This window comes from Pan troglodytes, chromosome 10 (assembly GCF_028858775.2).
Source record: "Pan troglodytes isolate AG18354 chromosome 10, NHGRI_mPanTro3-v2.0_pri, whole genome shotgun sequence".
NCBI classification, from domain to species: Eukaryota; Metazoa; Chordata; class Mammalia; order Primates; family Hominidae; genus Pan; species Pan troglodytes.
In genome coordinates, this window is record NC_072408.2 from 77148116 (window position 1) to 77173073 (window position 24958).

Consider the following 24958-nt stretch of genomic DNA (forward strand, 5'->3'; position numbering starts at 1 on the left):
GGGTGTACATTACTTAAAATCTACATTTGAGAGTCTGTTTTCTAATGGTTAATCAAAGTGTTTTCATGCTTGCAAATTCATCTTCTAACAGCTTTTATCATCGTGGCATTAAAGTTAAGAATTTGATGTTATTAAATCACTTTTCATTTAAGATATTTTATGCAGCCTTCAAACAAAGCCCTGAGGGAATTTGGGAGGAAAAATACAAGAACCGTAGGACAAGTAGGTCATAGAGTGCAGCATCATCAGATGGTGGAATGCAGGGCAGGGCTGTGCGTCAGGAGACTCCACTCCATTTCTATCCATGGCTCTCTTCGTGACTTAGTGATTGACCTTGGGCTACTTATCAAAGAGCTCTTGCCTCAGTTTCATCTTAGATAAAATGGGGCTAGAAGTCACCAGAAACACATGTCAAATGTATTGTGGAGTTCATAGACTCATAGACTGTCCAATCTGGGAGACACTTTTCATTCATTTGCTGCAACCCAAAATGAATCCCCACCACATAATTTTTTGAAGTGTTTTCTGTTCTCTACTTGAACGACTCTTGTGACAGTGGACATCACCTCCTCCTGAAGAAGCCCACTCCATTTTTAAACGTTTTTAGTTGTCAAGAAATTAATCCTGGGAAATACCTAAAATAGGCAAATTCATAGAGACAGAAAGTATATCAAGTTTATCAGGGACTGAGGGAAGTGGAAAGTGGGGAGCTATTGCTCAATGGCTAGAGAGTTTCTGTCTGGTGAGATTTAAGTTTTGGGCCGGGTGCGGTGGCTCACACCTGTAATCCCAGCACTTTGGGAGGCTGAGGCAGGCAGATCATGAGGTCAAGAGTTCGAGACCAGCCTGACCAACATGGTGAAACCCCATCTCTACCAAAAATACAAAAATTAGCCAGGCGTGGTGGTGCATGCCTGTAATCCCAGCTACTCAGGAGGCTGAGGCAGGAGAATTGCTTGAACCCGGGAGGCAGAGATTGCAGTGAGCTGAGATCGCACCACTGCACTCCAGCCTGGGTGACAGAGCGAGACTCTGTCTCAAAAAAAAAAGGATTTTGGAAATAAATTATGTGAATCTAATTAATGCCACTAAATTGTGAGTCTAATTAATGCCACTCAGTTGTATACTTTACCACAATTTTTAAAGATTCACCGTGGTTAGTTCTATAATCTCAGTGTGGAGGTAGACCATATTGTCCAAGTGTTACAGAGGAGACAACAGAGGCTTTAAGATCACATGGCTAGGGAGGAGCAGTGTCAGGATCTGCACCTGAGTACTTGACCTTCAGACTGTGGGTGTCACCAAGTTCATATTGCCATCCCTGTTGGGAACAGATTTGTTCTCATCATTTGGGATGCTTTTCTTACTGTGCCCTGAGCTGGCCAGTGCAGAGGAAGGCAGCACATTTCTACCACCCTTGATAAATCCAGAGACTGAAACTCAGTTAACGACATGGCATGAGCTTTTTTGGCAGCTACAGCACACTATCGATTCATATGGAGTTTATACTTAATTAAACTTGCTCCCCCAACATTTGATTTATACATGCTGCTCTTTATTAAAGCAGGTTCCCCCCATTCTTAAACTGTTGAGATTTGTGTAGCATTTAAATACGCAAGAATTTAAAATTTATTCCTATATGTGACTACATCTTGTTGCTTTTGACCGATTGTTCCAGTCTCATGATTATTTTGACTCTTGATTATGGTACCCATCATATTTGTTATATCTTCCATCATAATTCTATCTTAATTGTAAGTCAAAATGGCTTTGATTTTTCTCATCCAAGTTATCGATAAAAATGCTGAAAAGGACTAGGACATAGACCTATTTCACTGCTGATCTTCCTTTGGCCTTTCATAATAGCCGATACCTGTTTACCATGCTGCCTCTGTACCAGAAACTATTTAAATGTTTTTTACATATTAACTCATTGAATCTGCACAACACCCCTACAAGGCATTATTAACACAATCCTCATTTTATACATGAGGGAACTGGAACACAGAGGTTAAGCAATATGACCAAATCACATAGCTGGCAAGTGACAGAGCCAGGATTCAAACCTCTTAGTTCCAGAAGCCTCTTCTGTAAAACTTGGACAATATGGTCTACCTCCACACTGAGATTACAGAACTAACCATGGTGAATCTTTAAAAATTGTGGTAAGGTGCACAATTTAGTGGCATTAATTAGACTTACAATTTAGTGGCACTAATTAGATTCACAGAGTCTGTTCTCTTAAGCATTCTGCTCTGGTGCTGCTAACATCAGCCAGGATTCTAGTGCATATTGGGTTAGGATAACATAAGGGACTGTATTAAATCTAATTAATAAGATTGCTATTATAACATTATTTAAAGTGCATTGTTGGTGGCAAAATAATCTGAAATGCCAGACCAAAGCATTTGTGCTGTATCTTCTACCAAGAAATTCTTTCCCCCTTTTTTCACCAAACTCTAATCTCCTGTTCTTTCATGTCTGCTGAAAAGATACTTCCTTTTTATTTTCCCAGGCAAACTTCAGTTCTCCTTCTTTAATATTACCTCTGCACTTTGTACAAATGTCCATTGCATTTTGAAATGGATTTCAACAATAAGCCAACAACAAACATTTATGAGCACCTAGAGCACATGCCAAGCATTATTCTGGGTAATGGGAATATAAACATGGGAAAATGGTGTTCCTGCCCTCGGATTTACAGCTGACTAGTGAGAGCCAACACACAAATATGGCCCTGGTCCCTGCTACATCATAGTTGTTCTGCAAATATCACATGGCTGAATGGAAGAGAGCTGAGTACCAAGAAAGTCTTTTAAAATGCCCAAATAAACATCTCTAAACTTTTTTGTGCTTTAGATTAAGATTATTTTTGACCATCGTGGCTGTTTCCTTAGTGAAACCATTGGATCCTCAGCCTTTCCTGGTGTGTATCAGTGAGCTTAGGCTAAATTAGGCTGTGGTAACAACCTGAAAATCTCAGAAGCTTGTAACAACCAATGTTTATTTCCTGTCTAGGTCTGTCTTGGGTCGTGTGCAGCTCTGCTCCATGTCATTTTCACTATGGGACCCCAGATGAAGGAGGGGCACCTATCTGGGACATTAATGCTAGTATCAAGGTGAAAGAGCAGAAAACAGGTTTCTGTAGGAATACCTGTGGCTATACTTTTTAGTGATTTTCAAATTCTTTACCATGTTTATTCCACCAATCTGACAGTTATTTACATGTGTTTTCTTGAATTTTGAATATCACATGCTACCAGGATAAAGTTAAGCTGCTGGCACATCTAAGAGAAACTTGAAGACTGATAGGGTCTTTTTCATTACTCAAGTTTTAAAATTCTATTGTTGAACTGTAAGTCACCACTTTAATTGTTATGCATATTTCTGTATAGTATTTTTGTTCTCCAAACATATTTGTAATCAATTCATCATTTAGGAAAAGAACCTCAAAATTAATTTAGCTAATTTTACTTTGCAAAGGCATTTCAAGATGTTTAATGCATTTTAACTGAAAGATATTGCTTGACAGACTACAACAAAATTGAATGTAAAAATTGAATGTATAGTAAAGTATTCTTTACTATATAATTTAGGGGTTAGGATGAATGATTCATTGCTAGCCTTGATAGAAATGCTAGCCTATTTCTGTCTTCCTACATGCAATAGCAAAATATATATAAGCTGCTAATTATTTAATTTTAAAAAACCGGTGTGTAATACACTTTAATGAAATAGGCTGTTAACAATTGGGAATCTTCTAGAATGATGATATTATAACAGAAGGTAGCGCTTTCTTCAGAAAGACATGCAGCTGACTTTCCCTTCACCCCGGATATATTTTTCAAATCCTTTCTCCAGAGCTGCCAAAATAATGGTACAATACTGATGCTGGAGCTATAGAAAAGAAAATAAATTGTGGTGATGGGTAGATTTTTCTTCACTGAAGATCTAATTACAGGGAATTGGACTTAACCTAATCAGACTTTAACGACAATTTCCTAAGAGTAAATTAGGGAACAAATTACTGTGAGATGAGTTGCAGAATCTTTTTCAGAGGTTTGGAGAAAGACAGAATGTCTGTTCACCTGTTTGGGCCCATTTAGTATTGGCTTAACCAGGCGCTGGCAGCAGTTCCTAGCATGCTGGGTCTGAAATTGTGACATGTATAGGAGCAGCAGCATTGGAGGCTCCTCAAGGAGGACAAAGCACCTAAACAGGGATGGGGCAGGTGAGTTGAAGGAACAGGAACTGCTTGTGACAGTTGTTATACACACATTGGGGTTGGCTGGGCTAGATAGAGATCGATTAAAAGATGAAGCAGGAAGAAGAACAGTAATGACAGAATGAGTAGTAAATATGATCATTCATTCTTGGAAATTATCTGAAAATAGTTGGCACAGTCTGTAAAAACACAAGCAAATACACATGCCTGTTTATGCAAATACATCCATGATATTTGCAATTTCAAACAAATATATGTGGCCTTTGGAAAAAACCTCCATGAAATCTAAGATCTTGTTCCCTGCCCGCTACCTTAATTTGCTTAACTGACACTCTATGGCACTGGATTTTCACTTTCTTCTTTGAAGTCTTTTCTTATTCCACTAACATTTACTGAGCTCTCACTTTGAGCTTAGCAGGGTGTGATGCTCTTCTAGGAGCGGGAATACTGGGAAAAAAATCCAGGTTATTGGGAGTTGAACAAACTCACTGAGACCACCGACCATTCTTTATGGGGGCATTTGTGGTTGGGCCATGGGAGACTCAGCTAGCCCGTGTTGCTATGCCCCACTTCAACTGTCCTATCTAAGAAGCCGTCTTGATTTTATATCAAAATTCATGGGGAAAATGTGCCTTGACTTCCTTTTAAATGCCTTATTTTGTCTGTGCACATCATACCCAGGATTGTTGAGATGGTAAGAAGAAGATACATTGGCATTTGGGGGGATTCCTTACCCACCTCATTTCCTTGAGAACCAAATTCTAAAGCTCTTGCCAGCCTTACAGACACCCAATGGAATCCCTGCTCATATGCATATTTTGGGTGCATCAGTATGTTTGTCATTTTCTCCCTGGAAACGGTTTCTCACACCCACATTGCAAGTGTGTGATCTGTGATTATATCTCTTTTCTGTGTCCTCTTTGCCTGGAGCGAGGGCTGAGAACATGATTCAGCTTAGGGAAATGATACAAAATGTGGTTGTTAAAGTGATCTTTCAAAAAGCAGCTTTTTATATGTGTGCAGTCACTATGCTTGGTGTAGCCTATGACTTCATTCACCTGAAGCAATGAAGCAGATTCTAGGATTTTAGAATTATGGTCTTGGACAAACCCAGAAGACACCTGCTTTTAGGCCCTTGGATATAATCTTATTTCATTTAAAAGATTTTGAAGATTTTGAGACAAAGGCGCATGCTAACTTTGCTCTGTGATTAATCCTTCCAGTGTTTGTTGCCATCTTGATTTTATATCAAAAATCATGAGGAAAATGTTTCTTGACCTCCTTTTAAATGCCAAATTTCATCTGTGCACATTGTACCCAGGATTGTTGAGATGGTAAGAAGATACATTGACATTTGGGGGGATTCCTTACCCACCTCATTTCCTTGAGAACCAAATTCTAAAGCTCTTGCCAGCCTTATAGATACCCAATGGAATCCCTGCTCATATGCATACTTTGGGTGCATCGGTGATTTTTGCTCACTGTGACTAATCCTTCCAGTGTTTGTAGCCTTTCTTATAAGGAGAACTTCTATTTCAGCTTTGTTAATTTGGCTTCACAAGGTAAAATAAGGGGCCCCATTGTTTTGTCTTAATCAGTGAAGGGAATATGGGATGTCCTGATATAATTAGTCCTTTGATTTTTAGTCCTATCCAGCCCGGGCTTGCTTGAGAAGTCCCTTGTGTAGCCCTATATTATCAGACATGCTATATCACAGCAAGCACCTTTTGATGTTTAAGAATTAATTCCTTTAAGGAATTCTAAAAAAGAAAGATATTTTCAGCATTAACATCCTAAATCAACATTTCCATTTTCTGAGGATGTTTCTTTAGCACTAGGCATCGCTGAGACAGAAAATGAGTTCTGAGAGACTTTCTTTGGAAACAAAATGGCTCACCCTTAAATTTCCCCGTTTCTGGATGAAATCTGATTTAATAATACAGTATTGCTCTTCAAATATGAGAGAAATCATTGTAAGGAAGAATGTGGATTTTAAAGAATAGAATGGGTTGGATAAATGTTTTTATAAAATAGAAGTGAAAGGATCAGAAATCAGCAGTATCAAAACAACAAGAAGAACTGATTAAACCATGCACTTGTTACCTCTGAATTTCTCTCTGCAGAAATTCTACTTCAATTTTAAAACTCAGAATTCAAAAAAAATATTCAAAGGATAGTTAATGAACAAAAACTTTAGGAAAGTCAAATATGGTGTGGCGTAGGATTGGGGCTAAAATGAATATGCAGTTTAGAATTGCTAGTGACATTGTATCATAAAAGAACTGAGTAAAGAAGAACCAAGAATCTTTGGGCACATTTGATAAAAAATAAAGTTGAAAAGGAAATATCAAAGATGTATTACAAAGACAAAAAGGATATTCTATAAAAAGTAAGGAGGCACTTAGGGAGGATGGATATTAAAATTGCAAAGTGTTATTAATGCTGTGGTTAGGAACAGCAGGTAGTGGTGGAAATAGTGGAGATCTAGCTAGGCAAAGGCACAATGTAGGAAAAGGACGAAGGAAAGAGAAGTATTTCATAACGTGTGCTAATCTTTGGGCAGGTGTGTCTTGTATGTAAATGCCTGTCATAAAAGGCAAACACTGAAAAAAGAATGAAAAAAGTAAATCTTATAACTCAGATTGTAGATCTGAGTTATAAAATAGAATGAATAGAAAACAGTTTATTCCCTAGGTTATTTTTAAATACTTCTGTTGATGATTTAATTCTGAATGACTAACTGGGAAAGGGGATAGAAAACTTGTGCTAGTAAGGAACTGATTACAGTATAGGAGAGTGGTTTATGGTACTGTGGCTGTCTGAATAGTGGCCCCCAAAGATGTCCACACCATAATCCCCATGGATTTATGTTATTTTACTTTGCTACCATGTTACCTTGTATGATAAAAGGAACTTTGCAGATGTGATTAAGGATTTTGAGATGGGGAAATGATACTGGATTGCCTGAGTGTGCCCCAAATGCAATCATGGGATACTTATAAGGGGGAGATGAGATCAGAGAGAGTAGTAGGGGATGTGATCAGGGAAACGAGATTAGAGTGATGTCAGGGAGGGGGCCATGAGCCAAAGAATGCAGGAAAGGATGCTGGGAAAGGCAAGGAAACAGATTCTCTCCTAGAACCTCCAGAAGGAACACAGCCCTGCTGACACCTTCATTTTAGTCCAGTGAAACAGATTGCAAACCTCTGACCTCCAGAACTGTAAGAAACTACATCTGTGTTGCTTTAAGCTACTAGAGCAGCAATAGGAAATAGATACAGGCAGTAATTTGCAGATAGTTCTAAGTGTAATTGACTTTTACAATGAATATGAGCTTTTCTTCAACTTTGAGCTTTGAAAATACTACAAATTGCCAGGCGCAGTGGCTCACACCTGTAATCCCAGCACTTTGGGAGGCCGAGGCTGGCGGATCATGAGGTCAAGAGATCGAGACCATCCTGGCTAACACGGTGAAACCCCGTCTCTACTAAAAATACAAAAAATTAGCCGGGCGTGGTGGCAGGCACCTGTAGTCCCAGCTACTCGGGAGGCTGAGGCAGGAGAATGGTGTGAACCTGGGAGGGGAGCTTCCAGTGAGCTGAGATAGCGCCACTGCACTCCAGCCTGGGCGACGTAGCGAGACTCCGTCTCAAAAAAAAAAAAAAAATACTACAAATTTTAAAAGGTTCTGGTTCTGTATCATACTCTTGGGGTTGTCAAATTCATTTCTTCAAGGTTGGAAAAGTTGGACTTGGACTAGATTTGAGGTCACCTATGCTGTGTAGGGTTTTGTAGAAAACTGCTTCCCAGCTGAGTGTGGTCACTCATACCTGTAATCCCAGTGCTTTGGGAGCCCAAAGTTGGAGGATCGCTTGAGTCCAGGAGTTCGAGACTGGCCTGGGTAACATAATGAGATCCTGTCTCTACAAAAAATTGTAAAAATTAGCTGAGCGTGATGGTGGGCACCTGTAGTCCCAGCTACTAGGGAGGCTGAGGTGAGAGGATTGCTTGAGCCCAGGAGGTTAAGCACTCCAGCCTGGGCGACAGAGTGAGACCTTGTCTCAAAAAAGAAAAAAAAACAAAAAAACAAAAAACTTTTCCCATACATACCCTCATTTGATCTTCTTAATGAGGGTTTTATTTCCCATTTTACAAATGAGGAAACTCCAAGGGTTTTTATTTATTTATTTATTTTTGAGACAGAGTCTCGCTCTGTCGCCCAGGCTGGAGTGCAGTGGCGCAATCTTGGCTCACTGCAAGCTCCACCTCCCAAGTTCACGCCATTCTCCTGCCTCAGCCTCCCGAGTAGCTGGGACTACAGGCGGCCGCCACCACGCCCGTCTAATTTTTTGTATTTTTAGTAGAGACGAGGTTTCACTATGTTAGCCAGGAAGGTCTTGACCCCCTGACCTCTTGATCCGCCCGCCTTGGCCTCCCAAAGTGCTGGGATTACAGGCGTGAGCCAGCATGCCCAGCCTTTTTTTTTTTTTTTTTTTAAATGAAGTTATTTTTCTAGAGCATTCATAGTTTGTTTTTATACAGTTAAGGTTCTCATCCATCTGGATTTTTTGGTATGTGTGGGGAGAATAAAATGAGGAGCTGCTGTTTTTTTCTCCAAATGGCATGTATTGTCCCAACACAATTTATTGAATCAATAATTCATCTCTCCCATACGAATTTAAACTATTGAACTTTCACATCAAATTTGGAACTACAAAGTAGGTTAACAAGGTGAGAACTATTATAAGAAAAATCTGTCTCAAATGAAGAATGTAAATGTCTTCTTGTCTCCAGTTTATTTCTGCTTAAACCTTAAGTTTAAATGTTTGGACAGAAAAACACTTATAGTCCTCTATGAAATAAATAACTTGGTAACTCAGAGAAACCACAGACCAAATTACTCTGAAGAGCAGCAATTCTTAAAGAAAACCTCACAGGAATTTCTGGAACAAGGCTGTCAGCTAGTTTTCAAAATCCTGCATTCTGATGAAATCAATGAATTGAAAGTCCTCCTCTCTGGTGTGGAGATAACGTTGAACTGATCCAGGTTCCTGAGCAGCTCAAGGAGGTCGATGGAAGAGGAAAAGGATTTCATGTAAATTTAATGCAGTTTCTTAGATCTGATCTTAGAGAATATCTAACTAGGTTGAAAATTCTCTTTCCGTTGTATTTTCAATGGAAGAGCAACAAAGGATTTCTAATTAATAAAGCCTTTTTGTGCCAAGCTGACTTTAGAATAAAATTCATTCGTTGATTTGCCTTTTTAAAAAAGACAGAAAGTCATAAGCATCCTTCTGGTTTGCAGGTCTTGACGATTACCCCTCTTTATTTCTGAGAACTCAGGAAGCATCTCCGGCAGGGGTTATCCTTAATAGGCCCCCGATCTCAGGGTTATAAGAATCACATTGGGAAAACCGACAGACGGATAAAAAATAATTACCACACAGTGTGAGTAAAACCTTTTAAAAAGTCTATTACTCTGGGAGCACAGAGCGGCGACGGTTTCCCCAGGCCTCTACTTTAGGAGACTTGGTTGAGACGATTACTTCACTGGGCTGCATCTGAAGGGACGGTCATCTTAATCAGTAGGAAAACATTTGCCAAACCCAGCTACCGTAAGAATTTAATGCTGTTAAATGATAGTTTGTGGGATAAGTTTGGGGTATAACTTCTATTTGTAGTCCTAATCATGGGTCTAGTGCTACTGAATTATTTTTTTCCTTGCTGTACCTGAGATACATATATAACACTTTATTTCTCCAAAATAACATACCTGCCAGTTTTCTGGATATCCTGCCAAAACTGAATGCAAATTTTTCTTTCCAAAAACTGCAAGTTTGGGGCTTGATTTAATTTTCTCCATGAAGAATAGGCAAGCTTGATGGGCAGCAACTCTTGTACAATTAAACATTACTACTTAAAATTAACCTAGTTTGAGAAAACAGCTAAGGAAAATGTAAGGCTGTTTATAACATTCATACATCTATAATCAGCCTTTCGTTCATAGATAGGAAGCATCTGTGGAGCAAACCATAATCTTGTTATAATACCTCCCTAGCCTTTTTATTTTTCATCTTTTTTTTTTTTGGAGAAGGTCTCAGTCTGTCGCCCAGGCTGGAATGCCGTGGTGCAATCTTGGCTCACTGCAGGCCCACTGCAGCCTCAACCTCCTAGGCTCAAGCGATACTTCCACCTCAGCCCCTAAATAGCCAAGACTACAGGCGTATGCCACCACGCCCATCTAATTTTTTTATATTTTGTAGAGACAGGGTCTCCCTATGTTGCCTAGGCTGGTCTTGATCTGGGCTCAAGCAGTCCTCCCTCCTCGACCTCCCAAAGTGCTGGGATTACAGGCATGAACCACTGTGCATGGCCACCTCCCAAGCTTTTAAAAGCCCTTATCACAATATCATTGGTAGACCCCAGTGGGCAAAAATTGGCTCATGATACTGTAGGGGACAAAAACAAACAAACAAAATACTTTCCCTTTACATTTCAGGTTTAGTGGCTGGGGCCTGTGAATTAAACTGACAAAAGGTAAATTAACCAGAGAAAAAGCATACACATTTTATCAATGTTAACATTTTTATGAGCATGGGGCTTCACAGTAGTATATAAGAAGTGTTTAGACTCAGGGCTTGTCTACCTAACTTAGTAGGGAAAAGGGAGAGGAAGAAAAGTTTCCTATGGGAAGGACAAATGGCTTTTTAGGAGGACAAGTTAGTGGTAATGTTTTTCTTTATGAGTATTAGTGGTCTTTCTGTCTTCCTCAGGGCCACAAAATTCCCCTGGAGAAGGGATTTACAGTAGCCTCAAATCTCAGAAGCTACTGCTTTTAGTCAGATAAGGGAAGATCCAAGAAAGCTTTGTTTAGCACTTGTTGAATCTAAAATGTCTTCAGCTTAAGATAATCTTGAAACCAATGCTGGAGTTCTGAGTGGATCCCCACAACAGAGCAGTTCAGTGTAAAGAATACTGCAAAGGTGAGCCGAGATCGCGCCACTGCAGTCCAGCCTGGGCAACAGAGCGAGACTCCGTCTCAGAAAAAAATATATATATATATTGCAAAGGCTGGGTGCGGCGGGGCATGCCTGTAATCCCAGCAATTTGGGAGGCTGAGGCAAGGGGATCAGTTGAAATCAGGAGTTTGAGACCAGCCTGGCCAACGTGACAAAACCTTGTCTCTACTAAACGTACAAAAATTAGCCGGATGTGGTGGCACACACCTGTAATCCCAGCTACTCAGGAGGCTGAGGCAGGAGAATCGCTTGAACCCAGGAGGCAGAGGCTGCAGTGAGCCGAGATCGTGCCACTGCACTCCAGCCTGGGCGACAAGAGCAAAACTCCGTCTCAAAAAAAAAAAAGAATACTACAAAGGGTCTCTGTGTTCTGGTCTCTGTATTCCCACTATACTTTATAACATAACTTGATATAGCTTTTAGGTTGCCTTCCTGTGATTGCATAGGAAGACAAGCACGCTCTGCTGCTCTCTTGGCAAGGTCTTACGATTGCATCAAACAACAACTAGACACACTGGCTAATTACTCTCAGTAAGATCAGCTCAGTTATGCCAAAACCAAATCCAACACTTTTCTCAGTTAATTGTTAACATCTTTCAGTAGAAAACATCTTTGGAAATCTTTTTAAAGTCATGAATCAATAGATCAAGTCAGATATTTTCATGGGTTGTGTTTTAATACAATCTCTTTCCAGAAATCCCATAGCATGGAGTTTTGCCAAAAAACAAAAAAACAAAAAACATTGAGGCCAGGTGTGGTGGCTCATGCCTGTAATCCCAGCACTTTGAGAGGCCGAGGTGGGCAGATCACGAGGTCAGGAGATCAAGACCATCCTGGCTAACACAGTGAAACCCCGTCTCTACTAAAAACAGAAAAAAAATTAGCCAGGTGTGGTGGCGGGCGCCTGTAGTCCCAGCTACTCGGGAGGCTGAGGCAGGAGAATGGCGTAAACTCAGGAGGCAGAGCTTGCAGTGAGCTGAGATCGGGCCACTGCACTTCAGCCTGGGCGACAGAGCGAGACTCCATCTCAAAAAAACAAAAACAAAACAAAACACTGAATAATACTCGCATCAAGGCTTTCTAGGTTACATATCGTGGTCAGTAACTTTTGCCTGAAAACCTATGACATAGGCACCTCTTTCACTTGTGGCATCTCATTTAAAGATTTGTTTATACACTTGACATTTCTGTAGAAGACTTTCTGAGGCTCTCTGAAACCCAGCCTCAAGCAAAGTTATCTGGGAAAGATCACATGTCAGGTCTTCTTTGGTTTTCATTATAAAAAAATCATTGTGCCACCTCCATGTTAGGAATCTAACCTGATGGGACACCCTCACCCAGAAACATAGGACACTTCAGGCACCTCAGTGATTTGAGTCTTGAACGATTTGCTCTTCAGCCATTGTCAAAAACTAGGCTGATGCATTTGATATTTAAAAAGCATTTTTAGCTGGGCGCAGTGGCTCACGCCCATAATCCTAGTAGTTTGGGGGGCCGAGGCAGGCGGATTGCTTAAGCTCAAGAGTTCAAGACCAGCCTGGGCAACATAGTAAAACCCCATCTCTACACAAAAATATGTAGAGATCATGAAAATGACCTGAACAGGCCAGGCGGGGTGGCTCACATCTGTAATCCCAGCACTTTGGGAGGCTGAGGCGGGTGGATCACAAGGTCAGGAGTTCAAGACCAGCCTGGCCAAATATGGTGAAACCTCATCTCTACTAAAAGTACAAAAATTAGTGGGGTGTGGTGGCAGGCGCCTGTAGTCCCAGCTACCCAGGAGGCTGAGGCAGGAGAATCGCTTGAACCCAGGAGGCGGAGGTTGCAGTGAGCCAAGATCGTGCCACTGCACTCCAGCCTGGGTGACAGAGCGAGATTCCGTCTCAAAAAAAAAAAAAAGAAAAAAAGAAAATGAGCTGAACATAAGTATCAATTAGGCAGTTTGGGAAATAGCTAGCTAAGTAGCATTGCATTTCATATTTCATTTTTTTTAACTATTAGAACTTTACACAATGCTTCTTAAACCGAAGTGCACATAAGAATCATCTCAGAGCTTCTCCAAAATGCAGATTTCTGGATCCCACAAACTCAGATGCTAATTATAGTAAATCAAGGGTTGAAAACCAGGGAACTGTACTTCAACAAGCACCGTTAAGTGATTCAAATTTGAGAAAAGCTGGCTTAAGGGTAAATAAATAGTACAATTTAAAAAATCTTACAGACAGGGTTTCAAATCATGTCATTATTTTAAATTGTGTAATCCTGGGGAAACTAATCTTTTTTACCTCAGTTTCTTCCATTATAAAGTGAAAATTAAAAATTACTTGGTCATTTTAAGGATCAAATGAGTCTGAATGTCCTACCACAGCACCGGGAGGATAGAAAGCACATAATAAATGCTGACTGTCATTATTATCACCACATATTTTCAAACCTTGACTCAGGGTAGTGCCAGTGCTTAGGGAAGTTTTTCTATGGGTACCCACAGTATTTACTCTTCTTTTGTAGCCCTGACCCAGGGCTTAAAAGTGTTTTTCATTTGTGTTCCTGCATACTCCAAGAGAAATCTCTTGCTTGCTTTTTTGAAGTCCCTAGATATAGAGTAATTACCCCTTTTTTGCTTATTGTCCACATATTCGTGTCACCATCCTGGTTTTATTATGTCAGCTCCCATCATGCCATTTATCCAGTTTGCCACATGTGGCAAACAGTGATTATTTATAAAGAAATTATAGTTCATTCCCTACCATATAATTACGGCAAATTGAATTCTAAGCCCAAACCCCTTTGCAAATAGTTTTTGGCTAAACAATCTGAAAACTGCCTGCCTGATAAAATTGGAGGAAACTGAGACAGGGGAGTGCCTTCAATTAAGGCACTACAAGCCCAGTTTGAATGAGCTAGACTTTAATTAGGACACAAGAAGCAATTTAGAGATAATCTCACTAAATCAAAAAACTGAATGATGAGCGTGAGCATTACTGTGCAGAGAAATGTTTTTCCTGTTGAAGGAGATTATGGAGCACCTTAGAGCTGTAGGAAGTGGAAACGGACATGAATTATTTTTAAAGAAATGTGTACATTTATATATAACATTTGCACCTCAAAGAACGCTTTTGAAGTGATTACAAATTCAGTATAGCTAACTCGGAGGGACTGATGTTGTTTTGTCATTTAAGATATTAAAATAAAGTTTTACTCCAAGCGCTCTGGTAGGAGGTGGAATGCCAAGAAGTTTCTGAATAAAACAAATATCTGGGTCCAGCATTTTCCAGTTATTATTTTTCTCTCCTCCTCTTCTTTTTACTCACATTCTTTTTTGGTACATGTTCTTCAAACTGTGTTTCAGAAAATATGTATGATTCCCACCACTGTCATCTGGGCTATTTTTCTGGCTCAATTGCACAATATTGTGAAAGCATTCAACATCAGTTAAGAGTGACTGGAGTATGAATACAAACGAGGATCCACGCTGAAGCATTTTACTAGAAAATTAGTTGCAAAAACATATTACTTATGGAAATTACATGCACATTTATTAAAATAATGTTAAAAAATCCAAGTCCCTCACCCTGAATCCTTTTTCTTTTTTTTAACATCAAAACCATTTTTTTTTCTTTTGGAGGCAGGGTCTCACTCTGTCACCCAAGCTGGAGTGCAGCAGCTTGATCGTGGCTCACTGCAGCCTCGACCTCCTGGGCTCAAGAGATCTCCCACCTCAGCCTCCCAAATAACTAGGTCTACAGGCATGTAGTTTTTTGTAGAGACAGGGTTTCGCTATGTTGCCCAGGCTGGTCTTGAACTCATCTCAAGCATCCTGCCCGCCTCTGTCTCCCAAAGTGCTGGGATTATAGGCATGAGCCACTACGCCCAGCCATCTTAACCATTTTAAAATGTACACTTCAGTGATACTAAGTAAAATTCACATTGTTGTGCACCCTTAGCCATTTTGATGAAGAATTTAAGACTCATTTTTGTATCAGTAGATTATGGAGGAGCATAATAGTCCTTCACAGAAAGAAGGAAAGAGCAACCTGAGAGACAGCTTTTACCTTCCCTCACACTTAGGGAGAGGTTTTTGACAGCTATGAGCACTGTGCCTGGGAAAAGAATCACGGCAGTGCAGGGATGGGGATTTCAGACTCTTAAATATGATTCTGGCTATCCTGTGTCCTGACTCTTTTTTTAGACCTCAGCCTTGACTTTTTTAAACTTTTTAGACAAGCATGAAGTTTCTTGAAAATTTACATGGATAATAAGTCTGCAACAGAGGCAGGCTCCTCTTTCTCAGTAGCAACATCTATTTGTAGAATAGCAGCAATGACAATGTCATAGCCCTAATGGGCCTTACAGAAGAAAAGAATATATACATCAATATATACACATATACTAATGGTAGCACAAGTCTTGGAGATAATTTAGTGCTATAAGAATTCCAAAAAAAGGCAATTTCTGAAAGCTGGGATGATTGTTGCCTAATTGTTAAAATGACTCTGCGTTTACTTAATATAAATTTTATTTGAAATAAAACATCAATAGAAATCTTGTATTATGTGCAAAATTTGAAATTACACTGTGCATCAAAGGAAAAAATGCAAGGATTTTGTAATTTCAAAGCCTGTCTGTAAAACTATTTATGTTAATGGCACATGATAGCTCCACTATAAGTAAAAAGAAATACCCAACACCCTTTGTCAATCTTCAGGGAAAATAATGGGTTCTGAATTATGAGAGCTGTGACTAATGAGTGATTTTCAGGAATGCATTTCTGTGTTAGATGCACTGCCCTTGTGCTCTGAAGGCTTTGATGTTCTTAAGGGCAGTTGGACTCATTATTCTGCATTATTTTCATTTTTTTTCTGGAGGAAACATAGCTACTCTAGTGTAACAGGGCAAACCTTGTGGATGAAACGGAAATATCTTACAAAATGTAAACCTCTTGTATTAAAAAGTTAAAATTCCGGCCGGGTGCGGTGACTCACGCCTGTAATGCCAGCACTTTGGGAGGCCGAGGAGGGCGGATCACGAGGTCAGAAGATCGAGACCATCCTGGCTAACATGGTGAAACCCCGTCTCTACTAAAAATACAAAAAAAATTAGCTGGACGTGGTGGCGGGCGCCTGTAGTCCCAGCTACTCAGGAGGCTGAGGCAGGAGAATGGCGTGAACCCGGGAGGCGGAGCTTGCAGTGAGCCAAGATGGCACCACTGCACTCCAGCCTGGGTGACAGAGTGAGACTCCATCTCAAGAAAAAGAAAAAAGTTAGATTTCCAGGATCTCTTTCTAATGGCCAAAGATTAGAGATCATGGCTTGTGGAGCACATCTCATCTTCACTTTCTGTGAATGGGACCAATGCAGGAATTGAAAAATAGAGCCTCACATTGACAAGACAGAAATCTATTGCTAGGACTTTGTGAGATTTATTAAGAAAGTGGTCAGTGTTTTAAAATGATGGCTAATTTCACCCAGAAGCATGGAAAAAGGCACTCATTCAGCCATTGTCTGCTTATTAATAAAAACCTGTAACTTACATAGTGAAGCTGAGTTGCCCTGAGAATTACACCAGCTGTCTTTCTGACTAAATTCAAGCAGTGGCTTTAACTAACCTTTTTTTTTTTTTTTTTTTTAATCTGAATTAAGATCATTTGGGCCACACCTATGAGCTGAGGTCTAGTTCAGATTTGTTGGAGAATGCTCACCCATCAGTAATTTTTTGACTGATTCAAGCCCCTTGACCAATGGACATTAGAGGATGAATGAGAAAGTGGAATACATTAAGTAACTTAGAATGAAGAAAAATCATAGCATAAGAGATACATTTTTGACACTTTGTAACATGTAAATTATAATTAATACATAAATTTGCACCAATTACTTGACTCAAGAGCTCAAAACTTTCTGTAATGGGTTTGAAGCACAAAAATACAGTGTTTATAGTCAGAGTGCAGCCTTTACTTTCAATAATGGTTATGGAAAGCAAGTTTGGCTTTAGGTTGTAAAGAGTTTTTCAGTGCCAAGGCATTTGACTGCCCTTTCTTTCTTATTCTCCATTGTCTTGCAGACCAGACGATGTGCTTCTGCATCGCACTCATGATGAGATTGTCCTCCTGCATTGCTTCCTCTGGCCCCTGGTGACATTTGTGGTGGGCGTTCTCATTGTGGTCCTGACCATCTGTGCCAAGAGCTTGGCGGTCAAGGCGGAAGCCATGAAGAAGCGCAAGTTCTCTTAAAGGGGAAGGAGGCTTGTAGAAAGCAAAGCACAGAAGCTGTACTCATCGGCACGCGTCCACCTGCGGAACCTGTGTTTCCTGGCGAAGGAGATGGACAGGGCCACGACAGGGCTCTGAGAGGCTCATCCCTCAGTGGCAACAGAAACAGGCACAACTGGAAGACTTGGAACCTCAAAGCTTGTATTCCATCTGCTGTAGCAATGGCTAAAGGGTCAAGCTCTTAGCTGTATGGAGTAACTATTTCAGAAAACCCTATAAGAAGTTCATTTTCTTTCAAAAGTAACAGTATATTATTTGTACAGTGTAGTATACAAACCATTATGATTTATGCTACTTAAAAATATTAAAATAGAGTGGTCTGTGTTATTTTCTATTTCCTTTTTTATGCTTAGAACACCAGGGTTTAAAAAAAAAAAAAAAAAGGTGAGGACATCTGGGTCTCATTTGCTTCTGCTAGGTTAAACTTTTACTTGACAACAAGGATTCCTGCTGAAGTCTGAACCTTACTGTGTAACCCTCAGTTTCCACTATTAAAGAGTATCTTTTGACGTCTGCTTGGAAAATGAATAGTATACTGGTAACTCAGTCTCCAGTCACCTCTGTGTCTCTTAAGCAAGAGATTCTAAAAGATTGGGAAAACATATCCTCCAACACCTGCCTTTGCCTAACCATTATTTTTCACCAGATTACTTCTTAAGAGAGGGAGGTGATTCTGAAGAAGGCTTCTATCTCAAAAAGCACTGGGCTTCCTTATTCATCTGTTCTTGTTGTTTTTGATGGAGTTAAAAAAATTTGTGTGCAATACAATATACATGATGTGAAGGACACTCTTCAGCTTAGTGAAACGCTGTTTTCATTTTTTTTTTCTTTTTGTAGGTCAGAAAAAAACAACAAAATCAGTTCAAGCATTTTTTTTGCTTTGTCCTTGCCTTGATGTTATGAGTATTAAAACCAGGGGGATTGCTGCCATTGTGCAGTTTGCTTGGACAAACCTGGAGATGCAACCCAGCTCACATCATTGCTACTGATGAGCTTTCTGTGCCTTTATCAAAAGTTGATTGAGAAGACCATTTTTCTTTGTATCTTTTTATAAACTCAAATTCCAAGTATCAAATCGCAGGTCTCAGTGAACATCAAACCTATTTACTACATAGAATCAAACCTTTGTTTAGGTGAGATGTACATCGTTAGTGGAGGAAAAACTGACAACCTAATTTCATTTGTTTTCTTCTGATACTCTTCAGACATGCCTCTATTAGAATAAAGGTAAACTGGAATTTAAAGACAAGTTCCCCTCAGTTATTTCCATGGAGCTGTAATATGTATATATGGAATGATGGTTTCCTGACCTTTAGTCCACATACCAATGTTTTCTTTTTTCTTTTTTTCTTTTTTTTTTTTTTTTTTGAGATGGTGTCTCACTCTGTCGCCAGGCTGGAGTGCAGTGGCACGATCTCGGCTCACTGCAGTCTCCACCTCCTAGGTTCAAGTCATTCCCCTGCCTCAGCCTCCCGAGTAGCTGGGACTACAGGCACGCACCACCACGCCTGGCTAATTTTTTTGTATTTTTAGTAGAGACGGGGTTTCACCGTGTTAGCCAGGATGGTCTCAATCTCCTAACCTTGTGATCTGCCCACCTCACCTCCCAAAGTGCTGGGATTACAGGCCAATGTTTTCTTAATCTTAGAATGTGAATAACTGAAAATCATAGTCTGTGGAAAGGTGTTGAATTGAGTATAATCTTCTTCTGTTTATTTTTGTGTTTTGTTTTTTAACAGATGGGGATCTTGCTATGTTGCCCAGGATGGAGTGCAGTAGCTATTCACAGGTGTGATCATAGCACACTGCAGCCTCAAGCTCCTGGGCTCAAGCGATCCCCCTCCCTCAGCCTCCCAAGTATCTGGGGTTACTGGTGTGCACCACTGTGCTTGGCTCCAATAATTTTTTTTCTAATTCAAAAGTTACAGTTTCACTGTGAAAAAGGCCTTGAACACACTATTTATGACATCTTTTGAGGCAGCTCCAGTGCCTTGACTTCAATCCCAGTTTCCGGTTGCAGCATCCTTGTTGTCTTAGCAACACAGTGAACTATTCTGAAGCATAGAGTAACACGAAACTGGGAGTCCGAGAAATAATCATCTCTGCAACGAAGTCTGCTTTATCCATTTTATCTTTATTCAGTTGTCTATGATTAATTGATTACAGAGTAGTAGATTAGAATACTGCATGGATATACATTTGTGTTGAAAAAAGGGGAAGTTGATATATATCAATCTTAGTTTTCATTTATCAGTTTGATACTCATGCATTTACACTAAACGCTTCCATTTATCCCGAAAAAGTATATGCAACTGTATTCTGTAGGTTGATTTTTGGAAAAGGGGAGAAGCACACTGAATTCATAAGGTCACACGTAGTCTTAAGGTCTTACTTGCTTACAGCCAATTAAATTTGAAGCACCTTATTTATACTTGTTAAAGGTAAAACCCAAAAGAACAAGCAGAGGACATTTTAAGGTCATAAAAGGTAAATAAGCTTACCTTATTAATGTTTTCATCCTCTTTTTGTATAAATCAGAAAATGATCTAAACTGCTGTAACAAAGAGACCCCAAAATGTGATGGCTCATGTAAGACAATTTATTTTTTTCTCACATAGCAATCCAGAAGTAGCTTCATTTCACAAGGTATTCAAGGGATATAGGAGTCATCTACCTTGTTAGTTCTCTTAATACCCAAGGGTATTGTTCTTTCCATGGTCAAAGCTGGCTCAAGACTTCCTAGCCTGTGAAAAAAGAAGAAGGTGGAGCAAGCCATTTCCTTTTTAGGAAATTACAGCCATCACTTCTGCCCACAGTCCATTCATGAATACTTACTATATAGCTATACCTAGCTTCAAGAAAGGCTGGGACGTGTCTCTAACTAGATGGACATGTGCCCTACTAAAACTCCAGGGAAAGGGTTCTATTACTAAAGCTAAAAAGAGGCGAATGAATACTAGAGTTAAAGACAAAAATGATAGCAGCCAATGGCCCATGCCATGATAATCTGCTGAGCAGGCATGATGGAGATCCCTTGCCCAGCAGAAAGTGTTCCTTGGTGAAATCATGAATCTGCTATCTAGGAGAAACTCCCTTGTCCATTGTCTTCTGTGGCCCCTAGTTTGACCTCTAGGAAAGTCTTGCTCGTCAGCTTCTGTGGCCCCGTCTGAAACTTTTGAGGGACATCACAGCTTTTGCAGCCCCTGCTTGCTGGTGCAGACTTTTAGACCTAGATTGCCTTAGAGACTGAAAAATATACGCTTTTATAGGCCAGGGTTTTAGTTCATTTGACTGTAATAAAGACTTCAATGCCGTTTTTAATGTTTGACTGCTGACATCTTTCAAGACTCACCTTTCCCTTCTCCCTTATGCTGCACATCTGGGCAAGCTGATGGAAGCATGGGTGCCTCCTCCTTTGGCCCCAGCAGGAAGTTCAAATCACGCAAGCCCTGGCATGCATGCAGGAAGCTTCACCCCAGCCTCACACTCTAAGACGGATAAAAGCCAAACCAATTAAGCCGTTTCTCGACCCTCCTGGGAGCCTGCCCTATCTCCCTGGAAAGTCTCAGTATGTGAGTAATAAACCTTTTTATACCCATTTCTTGTGTGTGTGGCATTATCAGTCTCAGCATCCGAACTGAATTCGTGGTAATTTTCTATGAATTTTGGGAGGAGGAAGTTCATCTGGCATCTTAAGGGTCATGATAGCATTGGTGACATCATTTTATCAAAAATACTAGAGGTTTCTGGTTCATTTGCTTTCAGTCAGTTCATGTGAAAGTAGCCACAGCCAAAGAGCTGTTCTAGTTATAGTTCTTTAAGCCAGCAATGTGTTATTTATTAGTCACTGTGCTTGGCCCATACCGCTGTCCCTCAAATTAATGGCAGCCATCTTGAAGTCTTCTCCAACAATGAGTTTAAGTGGTGATGCAACATTCTTCATCTGATCTTTTCTGCCGAAATGACTCCCATTGTCTGACCAGTAACACAATGGAGACTTTTTTTTTTTTTTGAGACGGAGTCTTGCTCTGTCACTCAGGCTGGAATGCAGTGGCGTAATCTCGGCTCACTGCAACCCCTGCCTCCCGGTTCAAGCAATTTTCTTGCCTCAGCCTCCTGAGTAACTGAGATTACAGGCTTCTGCTGGCTAATTTTTGTATTTTTTAGTAAAGACAGGGTTTCACCATGTTGGCCAGATTGATCGTGAACTCCCGACCTTTGGTGATCCCCCCATCTCGGCGTCCCAAAGTGCTGAGATTACAGGCGTGAGCCTCTGCGCCCAGCCACAGTGGTGACTATTGAACAAAACTGAATAATAGTCACATCTCCTGCTCCCTTGAATGCAGAAGCAATTGTACTTCAGGGCATGGTGTTATCTACTTGCAAACTTTTTATTTTTTGATCTTACAGCAACTACTTTTGATAGTACCTCACTAAAAACATCAGCAAGGAGCCACCAATATACATTGACCACTCTGGTTCTAACTGCTTTCCCCATAGCTAGTCTGCCTTTCAAATTGTTGCTGGTGTCAGTTTTACCTAGTGATTGTTCAAAACATAACAAGGGTCTCTAGTTTTTCATCCTGCAATATCTGTTTCCACACTGCCGGTTGCCTGGCAACACAATACCAGAGCCACATATTTTAGATTTTTGTTATGATGGCACTTTTCCATTCCTATGTATCAGTCAGCTAGAGCTGCATAACAAATAGTAAAGACCGGGTGGCTTAAACAACCAAAATTTGTTTTTTAACAGTTCTGAGGGCCAAAAGTTCAAGGTCAAAGTGTTGGCAAGTTTGGTTTCTCCTGAGGCCTCTCTCCTTGGCTTGCAGATGGCTCCCTTCTTGCTGTGTCCTTACACTAGGCACTTGTGCCCCTAATGTCTCCCTGTGTGTTCCAGTGTTCTCTTATAAGGACACCAGTCTTATAAGATTAGGGCCCCTCTCTATGATTTCATTTAACCTTAATTATCTCCTGAAAGGCCCTATCTTCCAATATAGTTACATTGGGGCTTTGGCCTTCAACCTATAAATTTTGGGGGCCTACAACTTAGTCCATAATATTCTGGTACTGAATTTAAAACTATTAGGGTGTAGGCTAAGCCACTGTAACAGAGAAACCCCCAAATACTGTAGTTCCAATAAGATAATTTATTTTCTTTCTTGTAGCCATCAGGAGGTAGCCCATGAAATTGTCCAGGGACTTATATTTATTCTACCATTATTTTTACTCTATTATTATTTTATATTATTATTATACTTATTCTACCATTTATTCTGCCATTCCCTAGAGTGTCCTCTTCATAGTGGTCAACCTGTGGGATGGAGAAGAGAAAAGTAAAGGGCAAGCACATACATTTGAATAAAATGAGATAGAAGTTGCACACATCAAGTTTGTATATTCTTTTGGTAAGAAATTAACTGCAGAGGAACCTCTTGCTGAGCAGCCATGCCTTCTAAAACCTGGGACAGAGATTTTATTATTAAAATGAGGAAAGGGAGAATGAACGAGGGGGAAGATTATCAGTTCCTTCCTACATTCCTCTTCTATACATCTTACATTTTGTATTGAGTATGAGAAGAGACTTGGACCTAAAAAGATGATAGTTTCCTGAAATTTAGATGATTCTTTACATTTTTATTTATCTAAAATTGAAGTTTACCTAATTTAGTTTAATTCAATTATTTTACTGATTTAAATTAATCAGAATTTTCTTAAAAATCAGTAAAAGAAAAAAACGTAAGGGAAGCTTTGTTGCTTTGCAAAATAGGGAGATATTTCAGGAAGGTAAGGGGAGAGGTCTATCCTACAGTATGGAGTACAGAAGTGGGACTTAGAGATAGCCAAGTGAGTTTGAAATATTCAAAGAATATATACAATAGAATCTGTACCCTTTTTAAAAAAAAAATAGAATTTCCATCTCTCTGAATGTATTCCAGTTGTAAAAAAAAAATGTATTGAGTTTCCCATCATATGGAAGTTTTTAAAATTGTAGGAAATAAAATATTCAGAAGGCTACACAAGGTGTTAAAAAAGGGGACAGGGATATAATAGCTTACTAGCTTATTAGAATGAATTTGGTTCCTTATGAGGGATAATCTAGAGAAAAGAGGCATAGAATAAGAGCTTTGGAACCAAACAGTCTGAGTTTGAATCCTGGCTCTCCCTTTTGGCATCTGTGTGATCTTGGGCAAGCTACCTAATTTCTATTACAGCTTTGTTATTTCAACTGTAAAATGAGGCTGATATTGATATATCATTGGAGAGGACTAAATGAGACCATGCAAAATGTGTACTTGGCACAGTGCCTGATCCACAAATACTGATGATGATGATGATGATGGTGGTGGTGGTGGTGGTGGTGGTGATGATGGTGATAATAACAGTGATGATGATGGTAGTATAGCATTAGTGCAGCAAAAAGGAAAAATGGACTCAAAACTAATTTTTCCTAAAAATTTGTGCTTTTATTTATCAGATGCTTCTAACTTAGTCCCCACCAGTCTAAGACTAGAACAATATTGGGATTTTCCTTTTCAGAAGTTCTATCATTGGCAAGTTGTTTTTATTTCCAGAACTCCAACTCAGAAGAAATCACCTCTGAATTCATTGTCTATTTAATAAACTCAAGATTCTTCAAATTCTCCATTTTATTCAGTATTAAATAACTTTCAAAATATGGCTATCTTGAAAGTCTCCACTTCCTCATACTTAGCAATTTCCAGCATTATTTAAAAAAAAAATGTGTCTTCTCTTTGATGCAAAGCAATTACTGGGATACTTTCTTCTCAGAGAGGAAATCCAAAGAACATGATCCTTTCTGCCTGGTCCCTGTACAACACTGAAAACAACTGGGGTAATTTTTTATTAATGCATTTGTTAAAAAGATGCAACATTTCTATCTCCAAGAAGTTTGAAATATATAAAATGTATTCTGTGTCTCATTATCAGGTCTCTGACTCAGAGTAACTTTTACAAAGGTTTTTATCTTTTTTTCCCCTCTATGCTTCCCAAAGCATGACTAATGAGGCTGATGAATGTCATCATAGGAGCGCCGCGTTTCTGGCAGGTAGAAAAAGATCACATTAGGGCTTGGACTTCCAAGTGACATCTAGAAGCAATGAGAAATTCTAACAAGACTACCCTGAGTCTATGCAGGAATTGGTAGTGTTTGAAATTTGGGAGAAATGTTTTAATTTTTGTGAAAGTCAGTGGTGTTAAAGGTCAGAAATGTAACTACCTCCAGAGTTCTAGCATTCAGGGTAGTGAAGATGTGGTGAGAGTTAATGAAATAAAATCAAGAAAGGAAAAACATACATGTTGGTGTCAGGAGATGTGTCTGGTTAAATGTCAGTTCTTGTTCACAGCAAGTAGAAATGTTCAGTCTTTCAGAATCACTGCCAAAGGCACCATATACATTTCTCCACATCAGGAACCTGAGAATT

The 24958-nt window shown here is 39.7% G+C and overlaps 1 protein-coding gene across 1 annotated transcript in view; it reads left to right on the top strand.

Annotated features, from left to right (window-relative positions):
• The window catches only part of KCNMB4 (potassium calcium-activated channel subfamily M regulatory beta subunit 4), a 64718-nt gene extending 46696 nt beyond the window's left edge, over positions 1–18022 (top strand). The window contains exon 3 of the mRNA XM_001156630.6: positions 17306–18022. Within this exon, the coding sequence (XP_001156630.1) occupies positions 17306–17474 (169 nt within the window). The 3' untranslated portion in view covers positions 17475–18022. The remainder of the gene's footprint in view (positions 1–17305) is intronic.
• The last annotated feature ends 6936 nt before the right edge of the window (positions 18023–24958 follow it).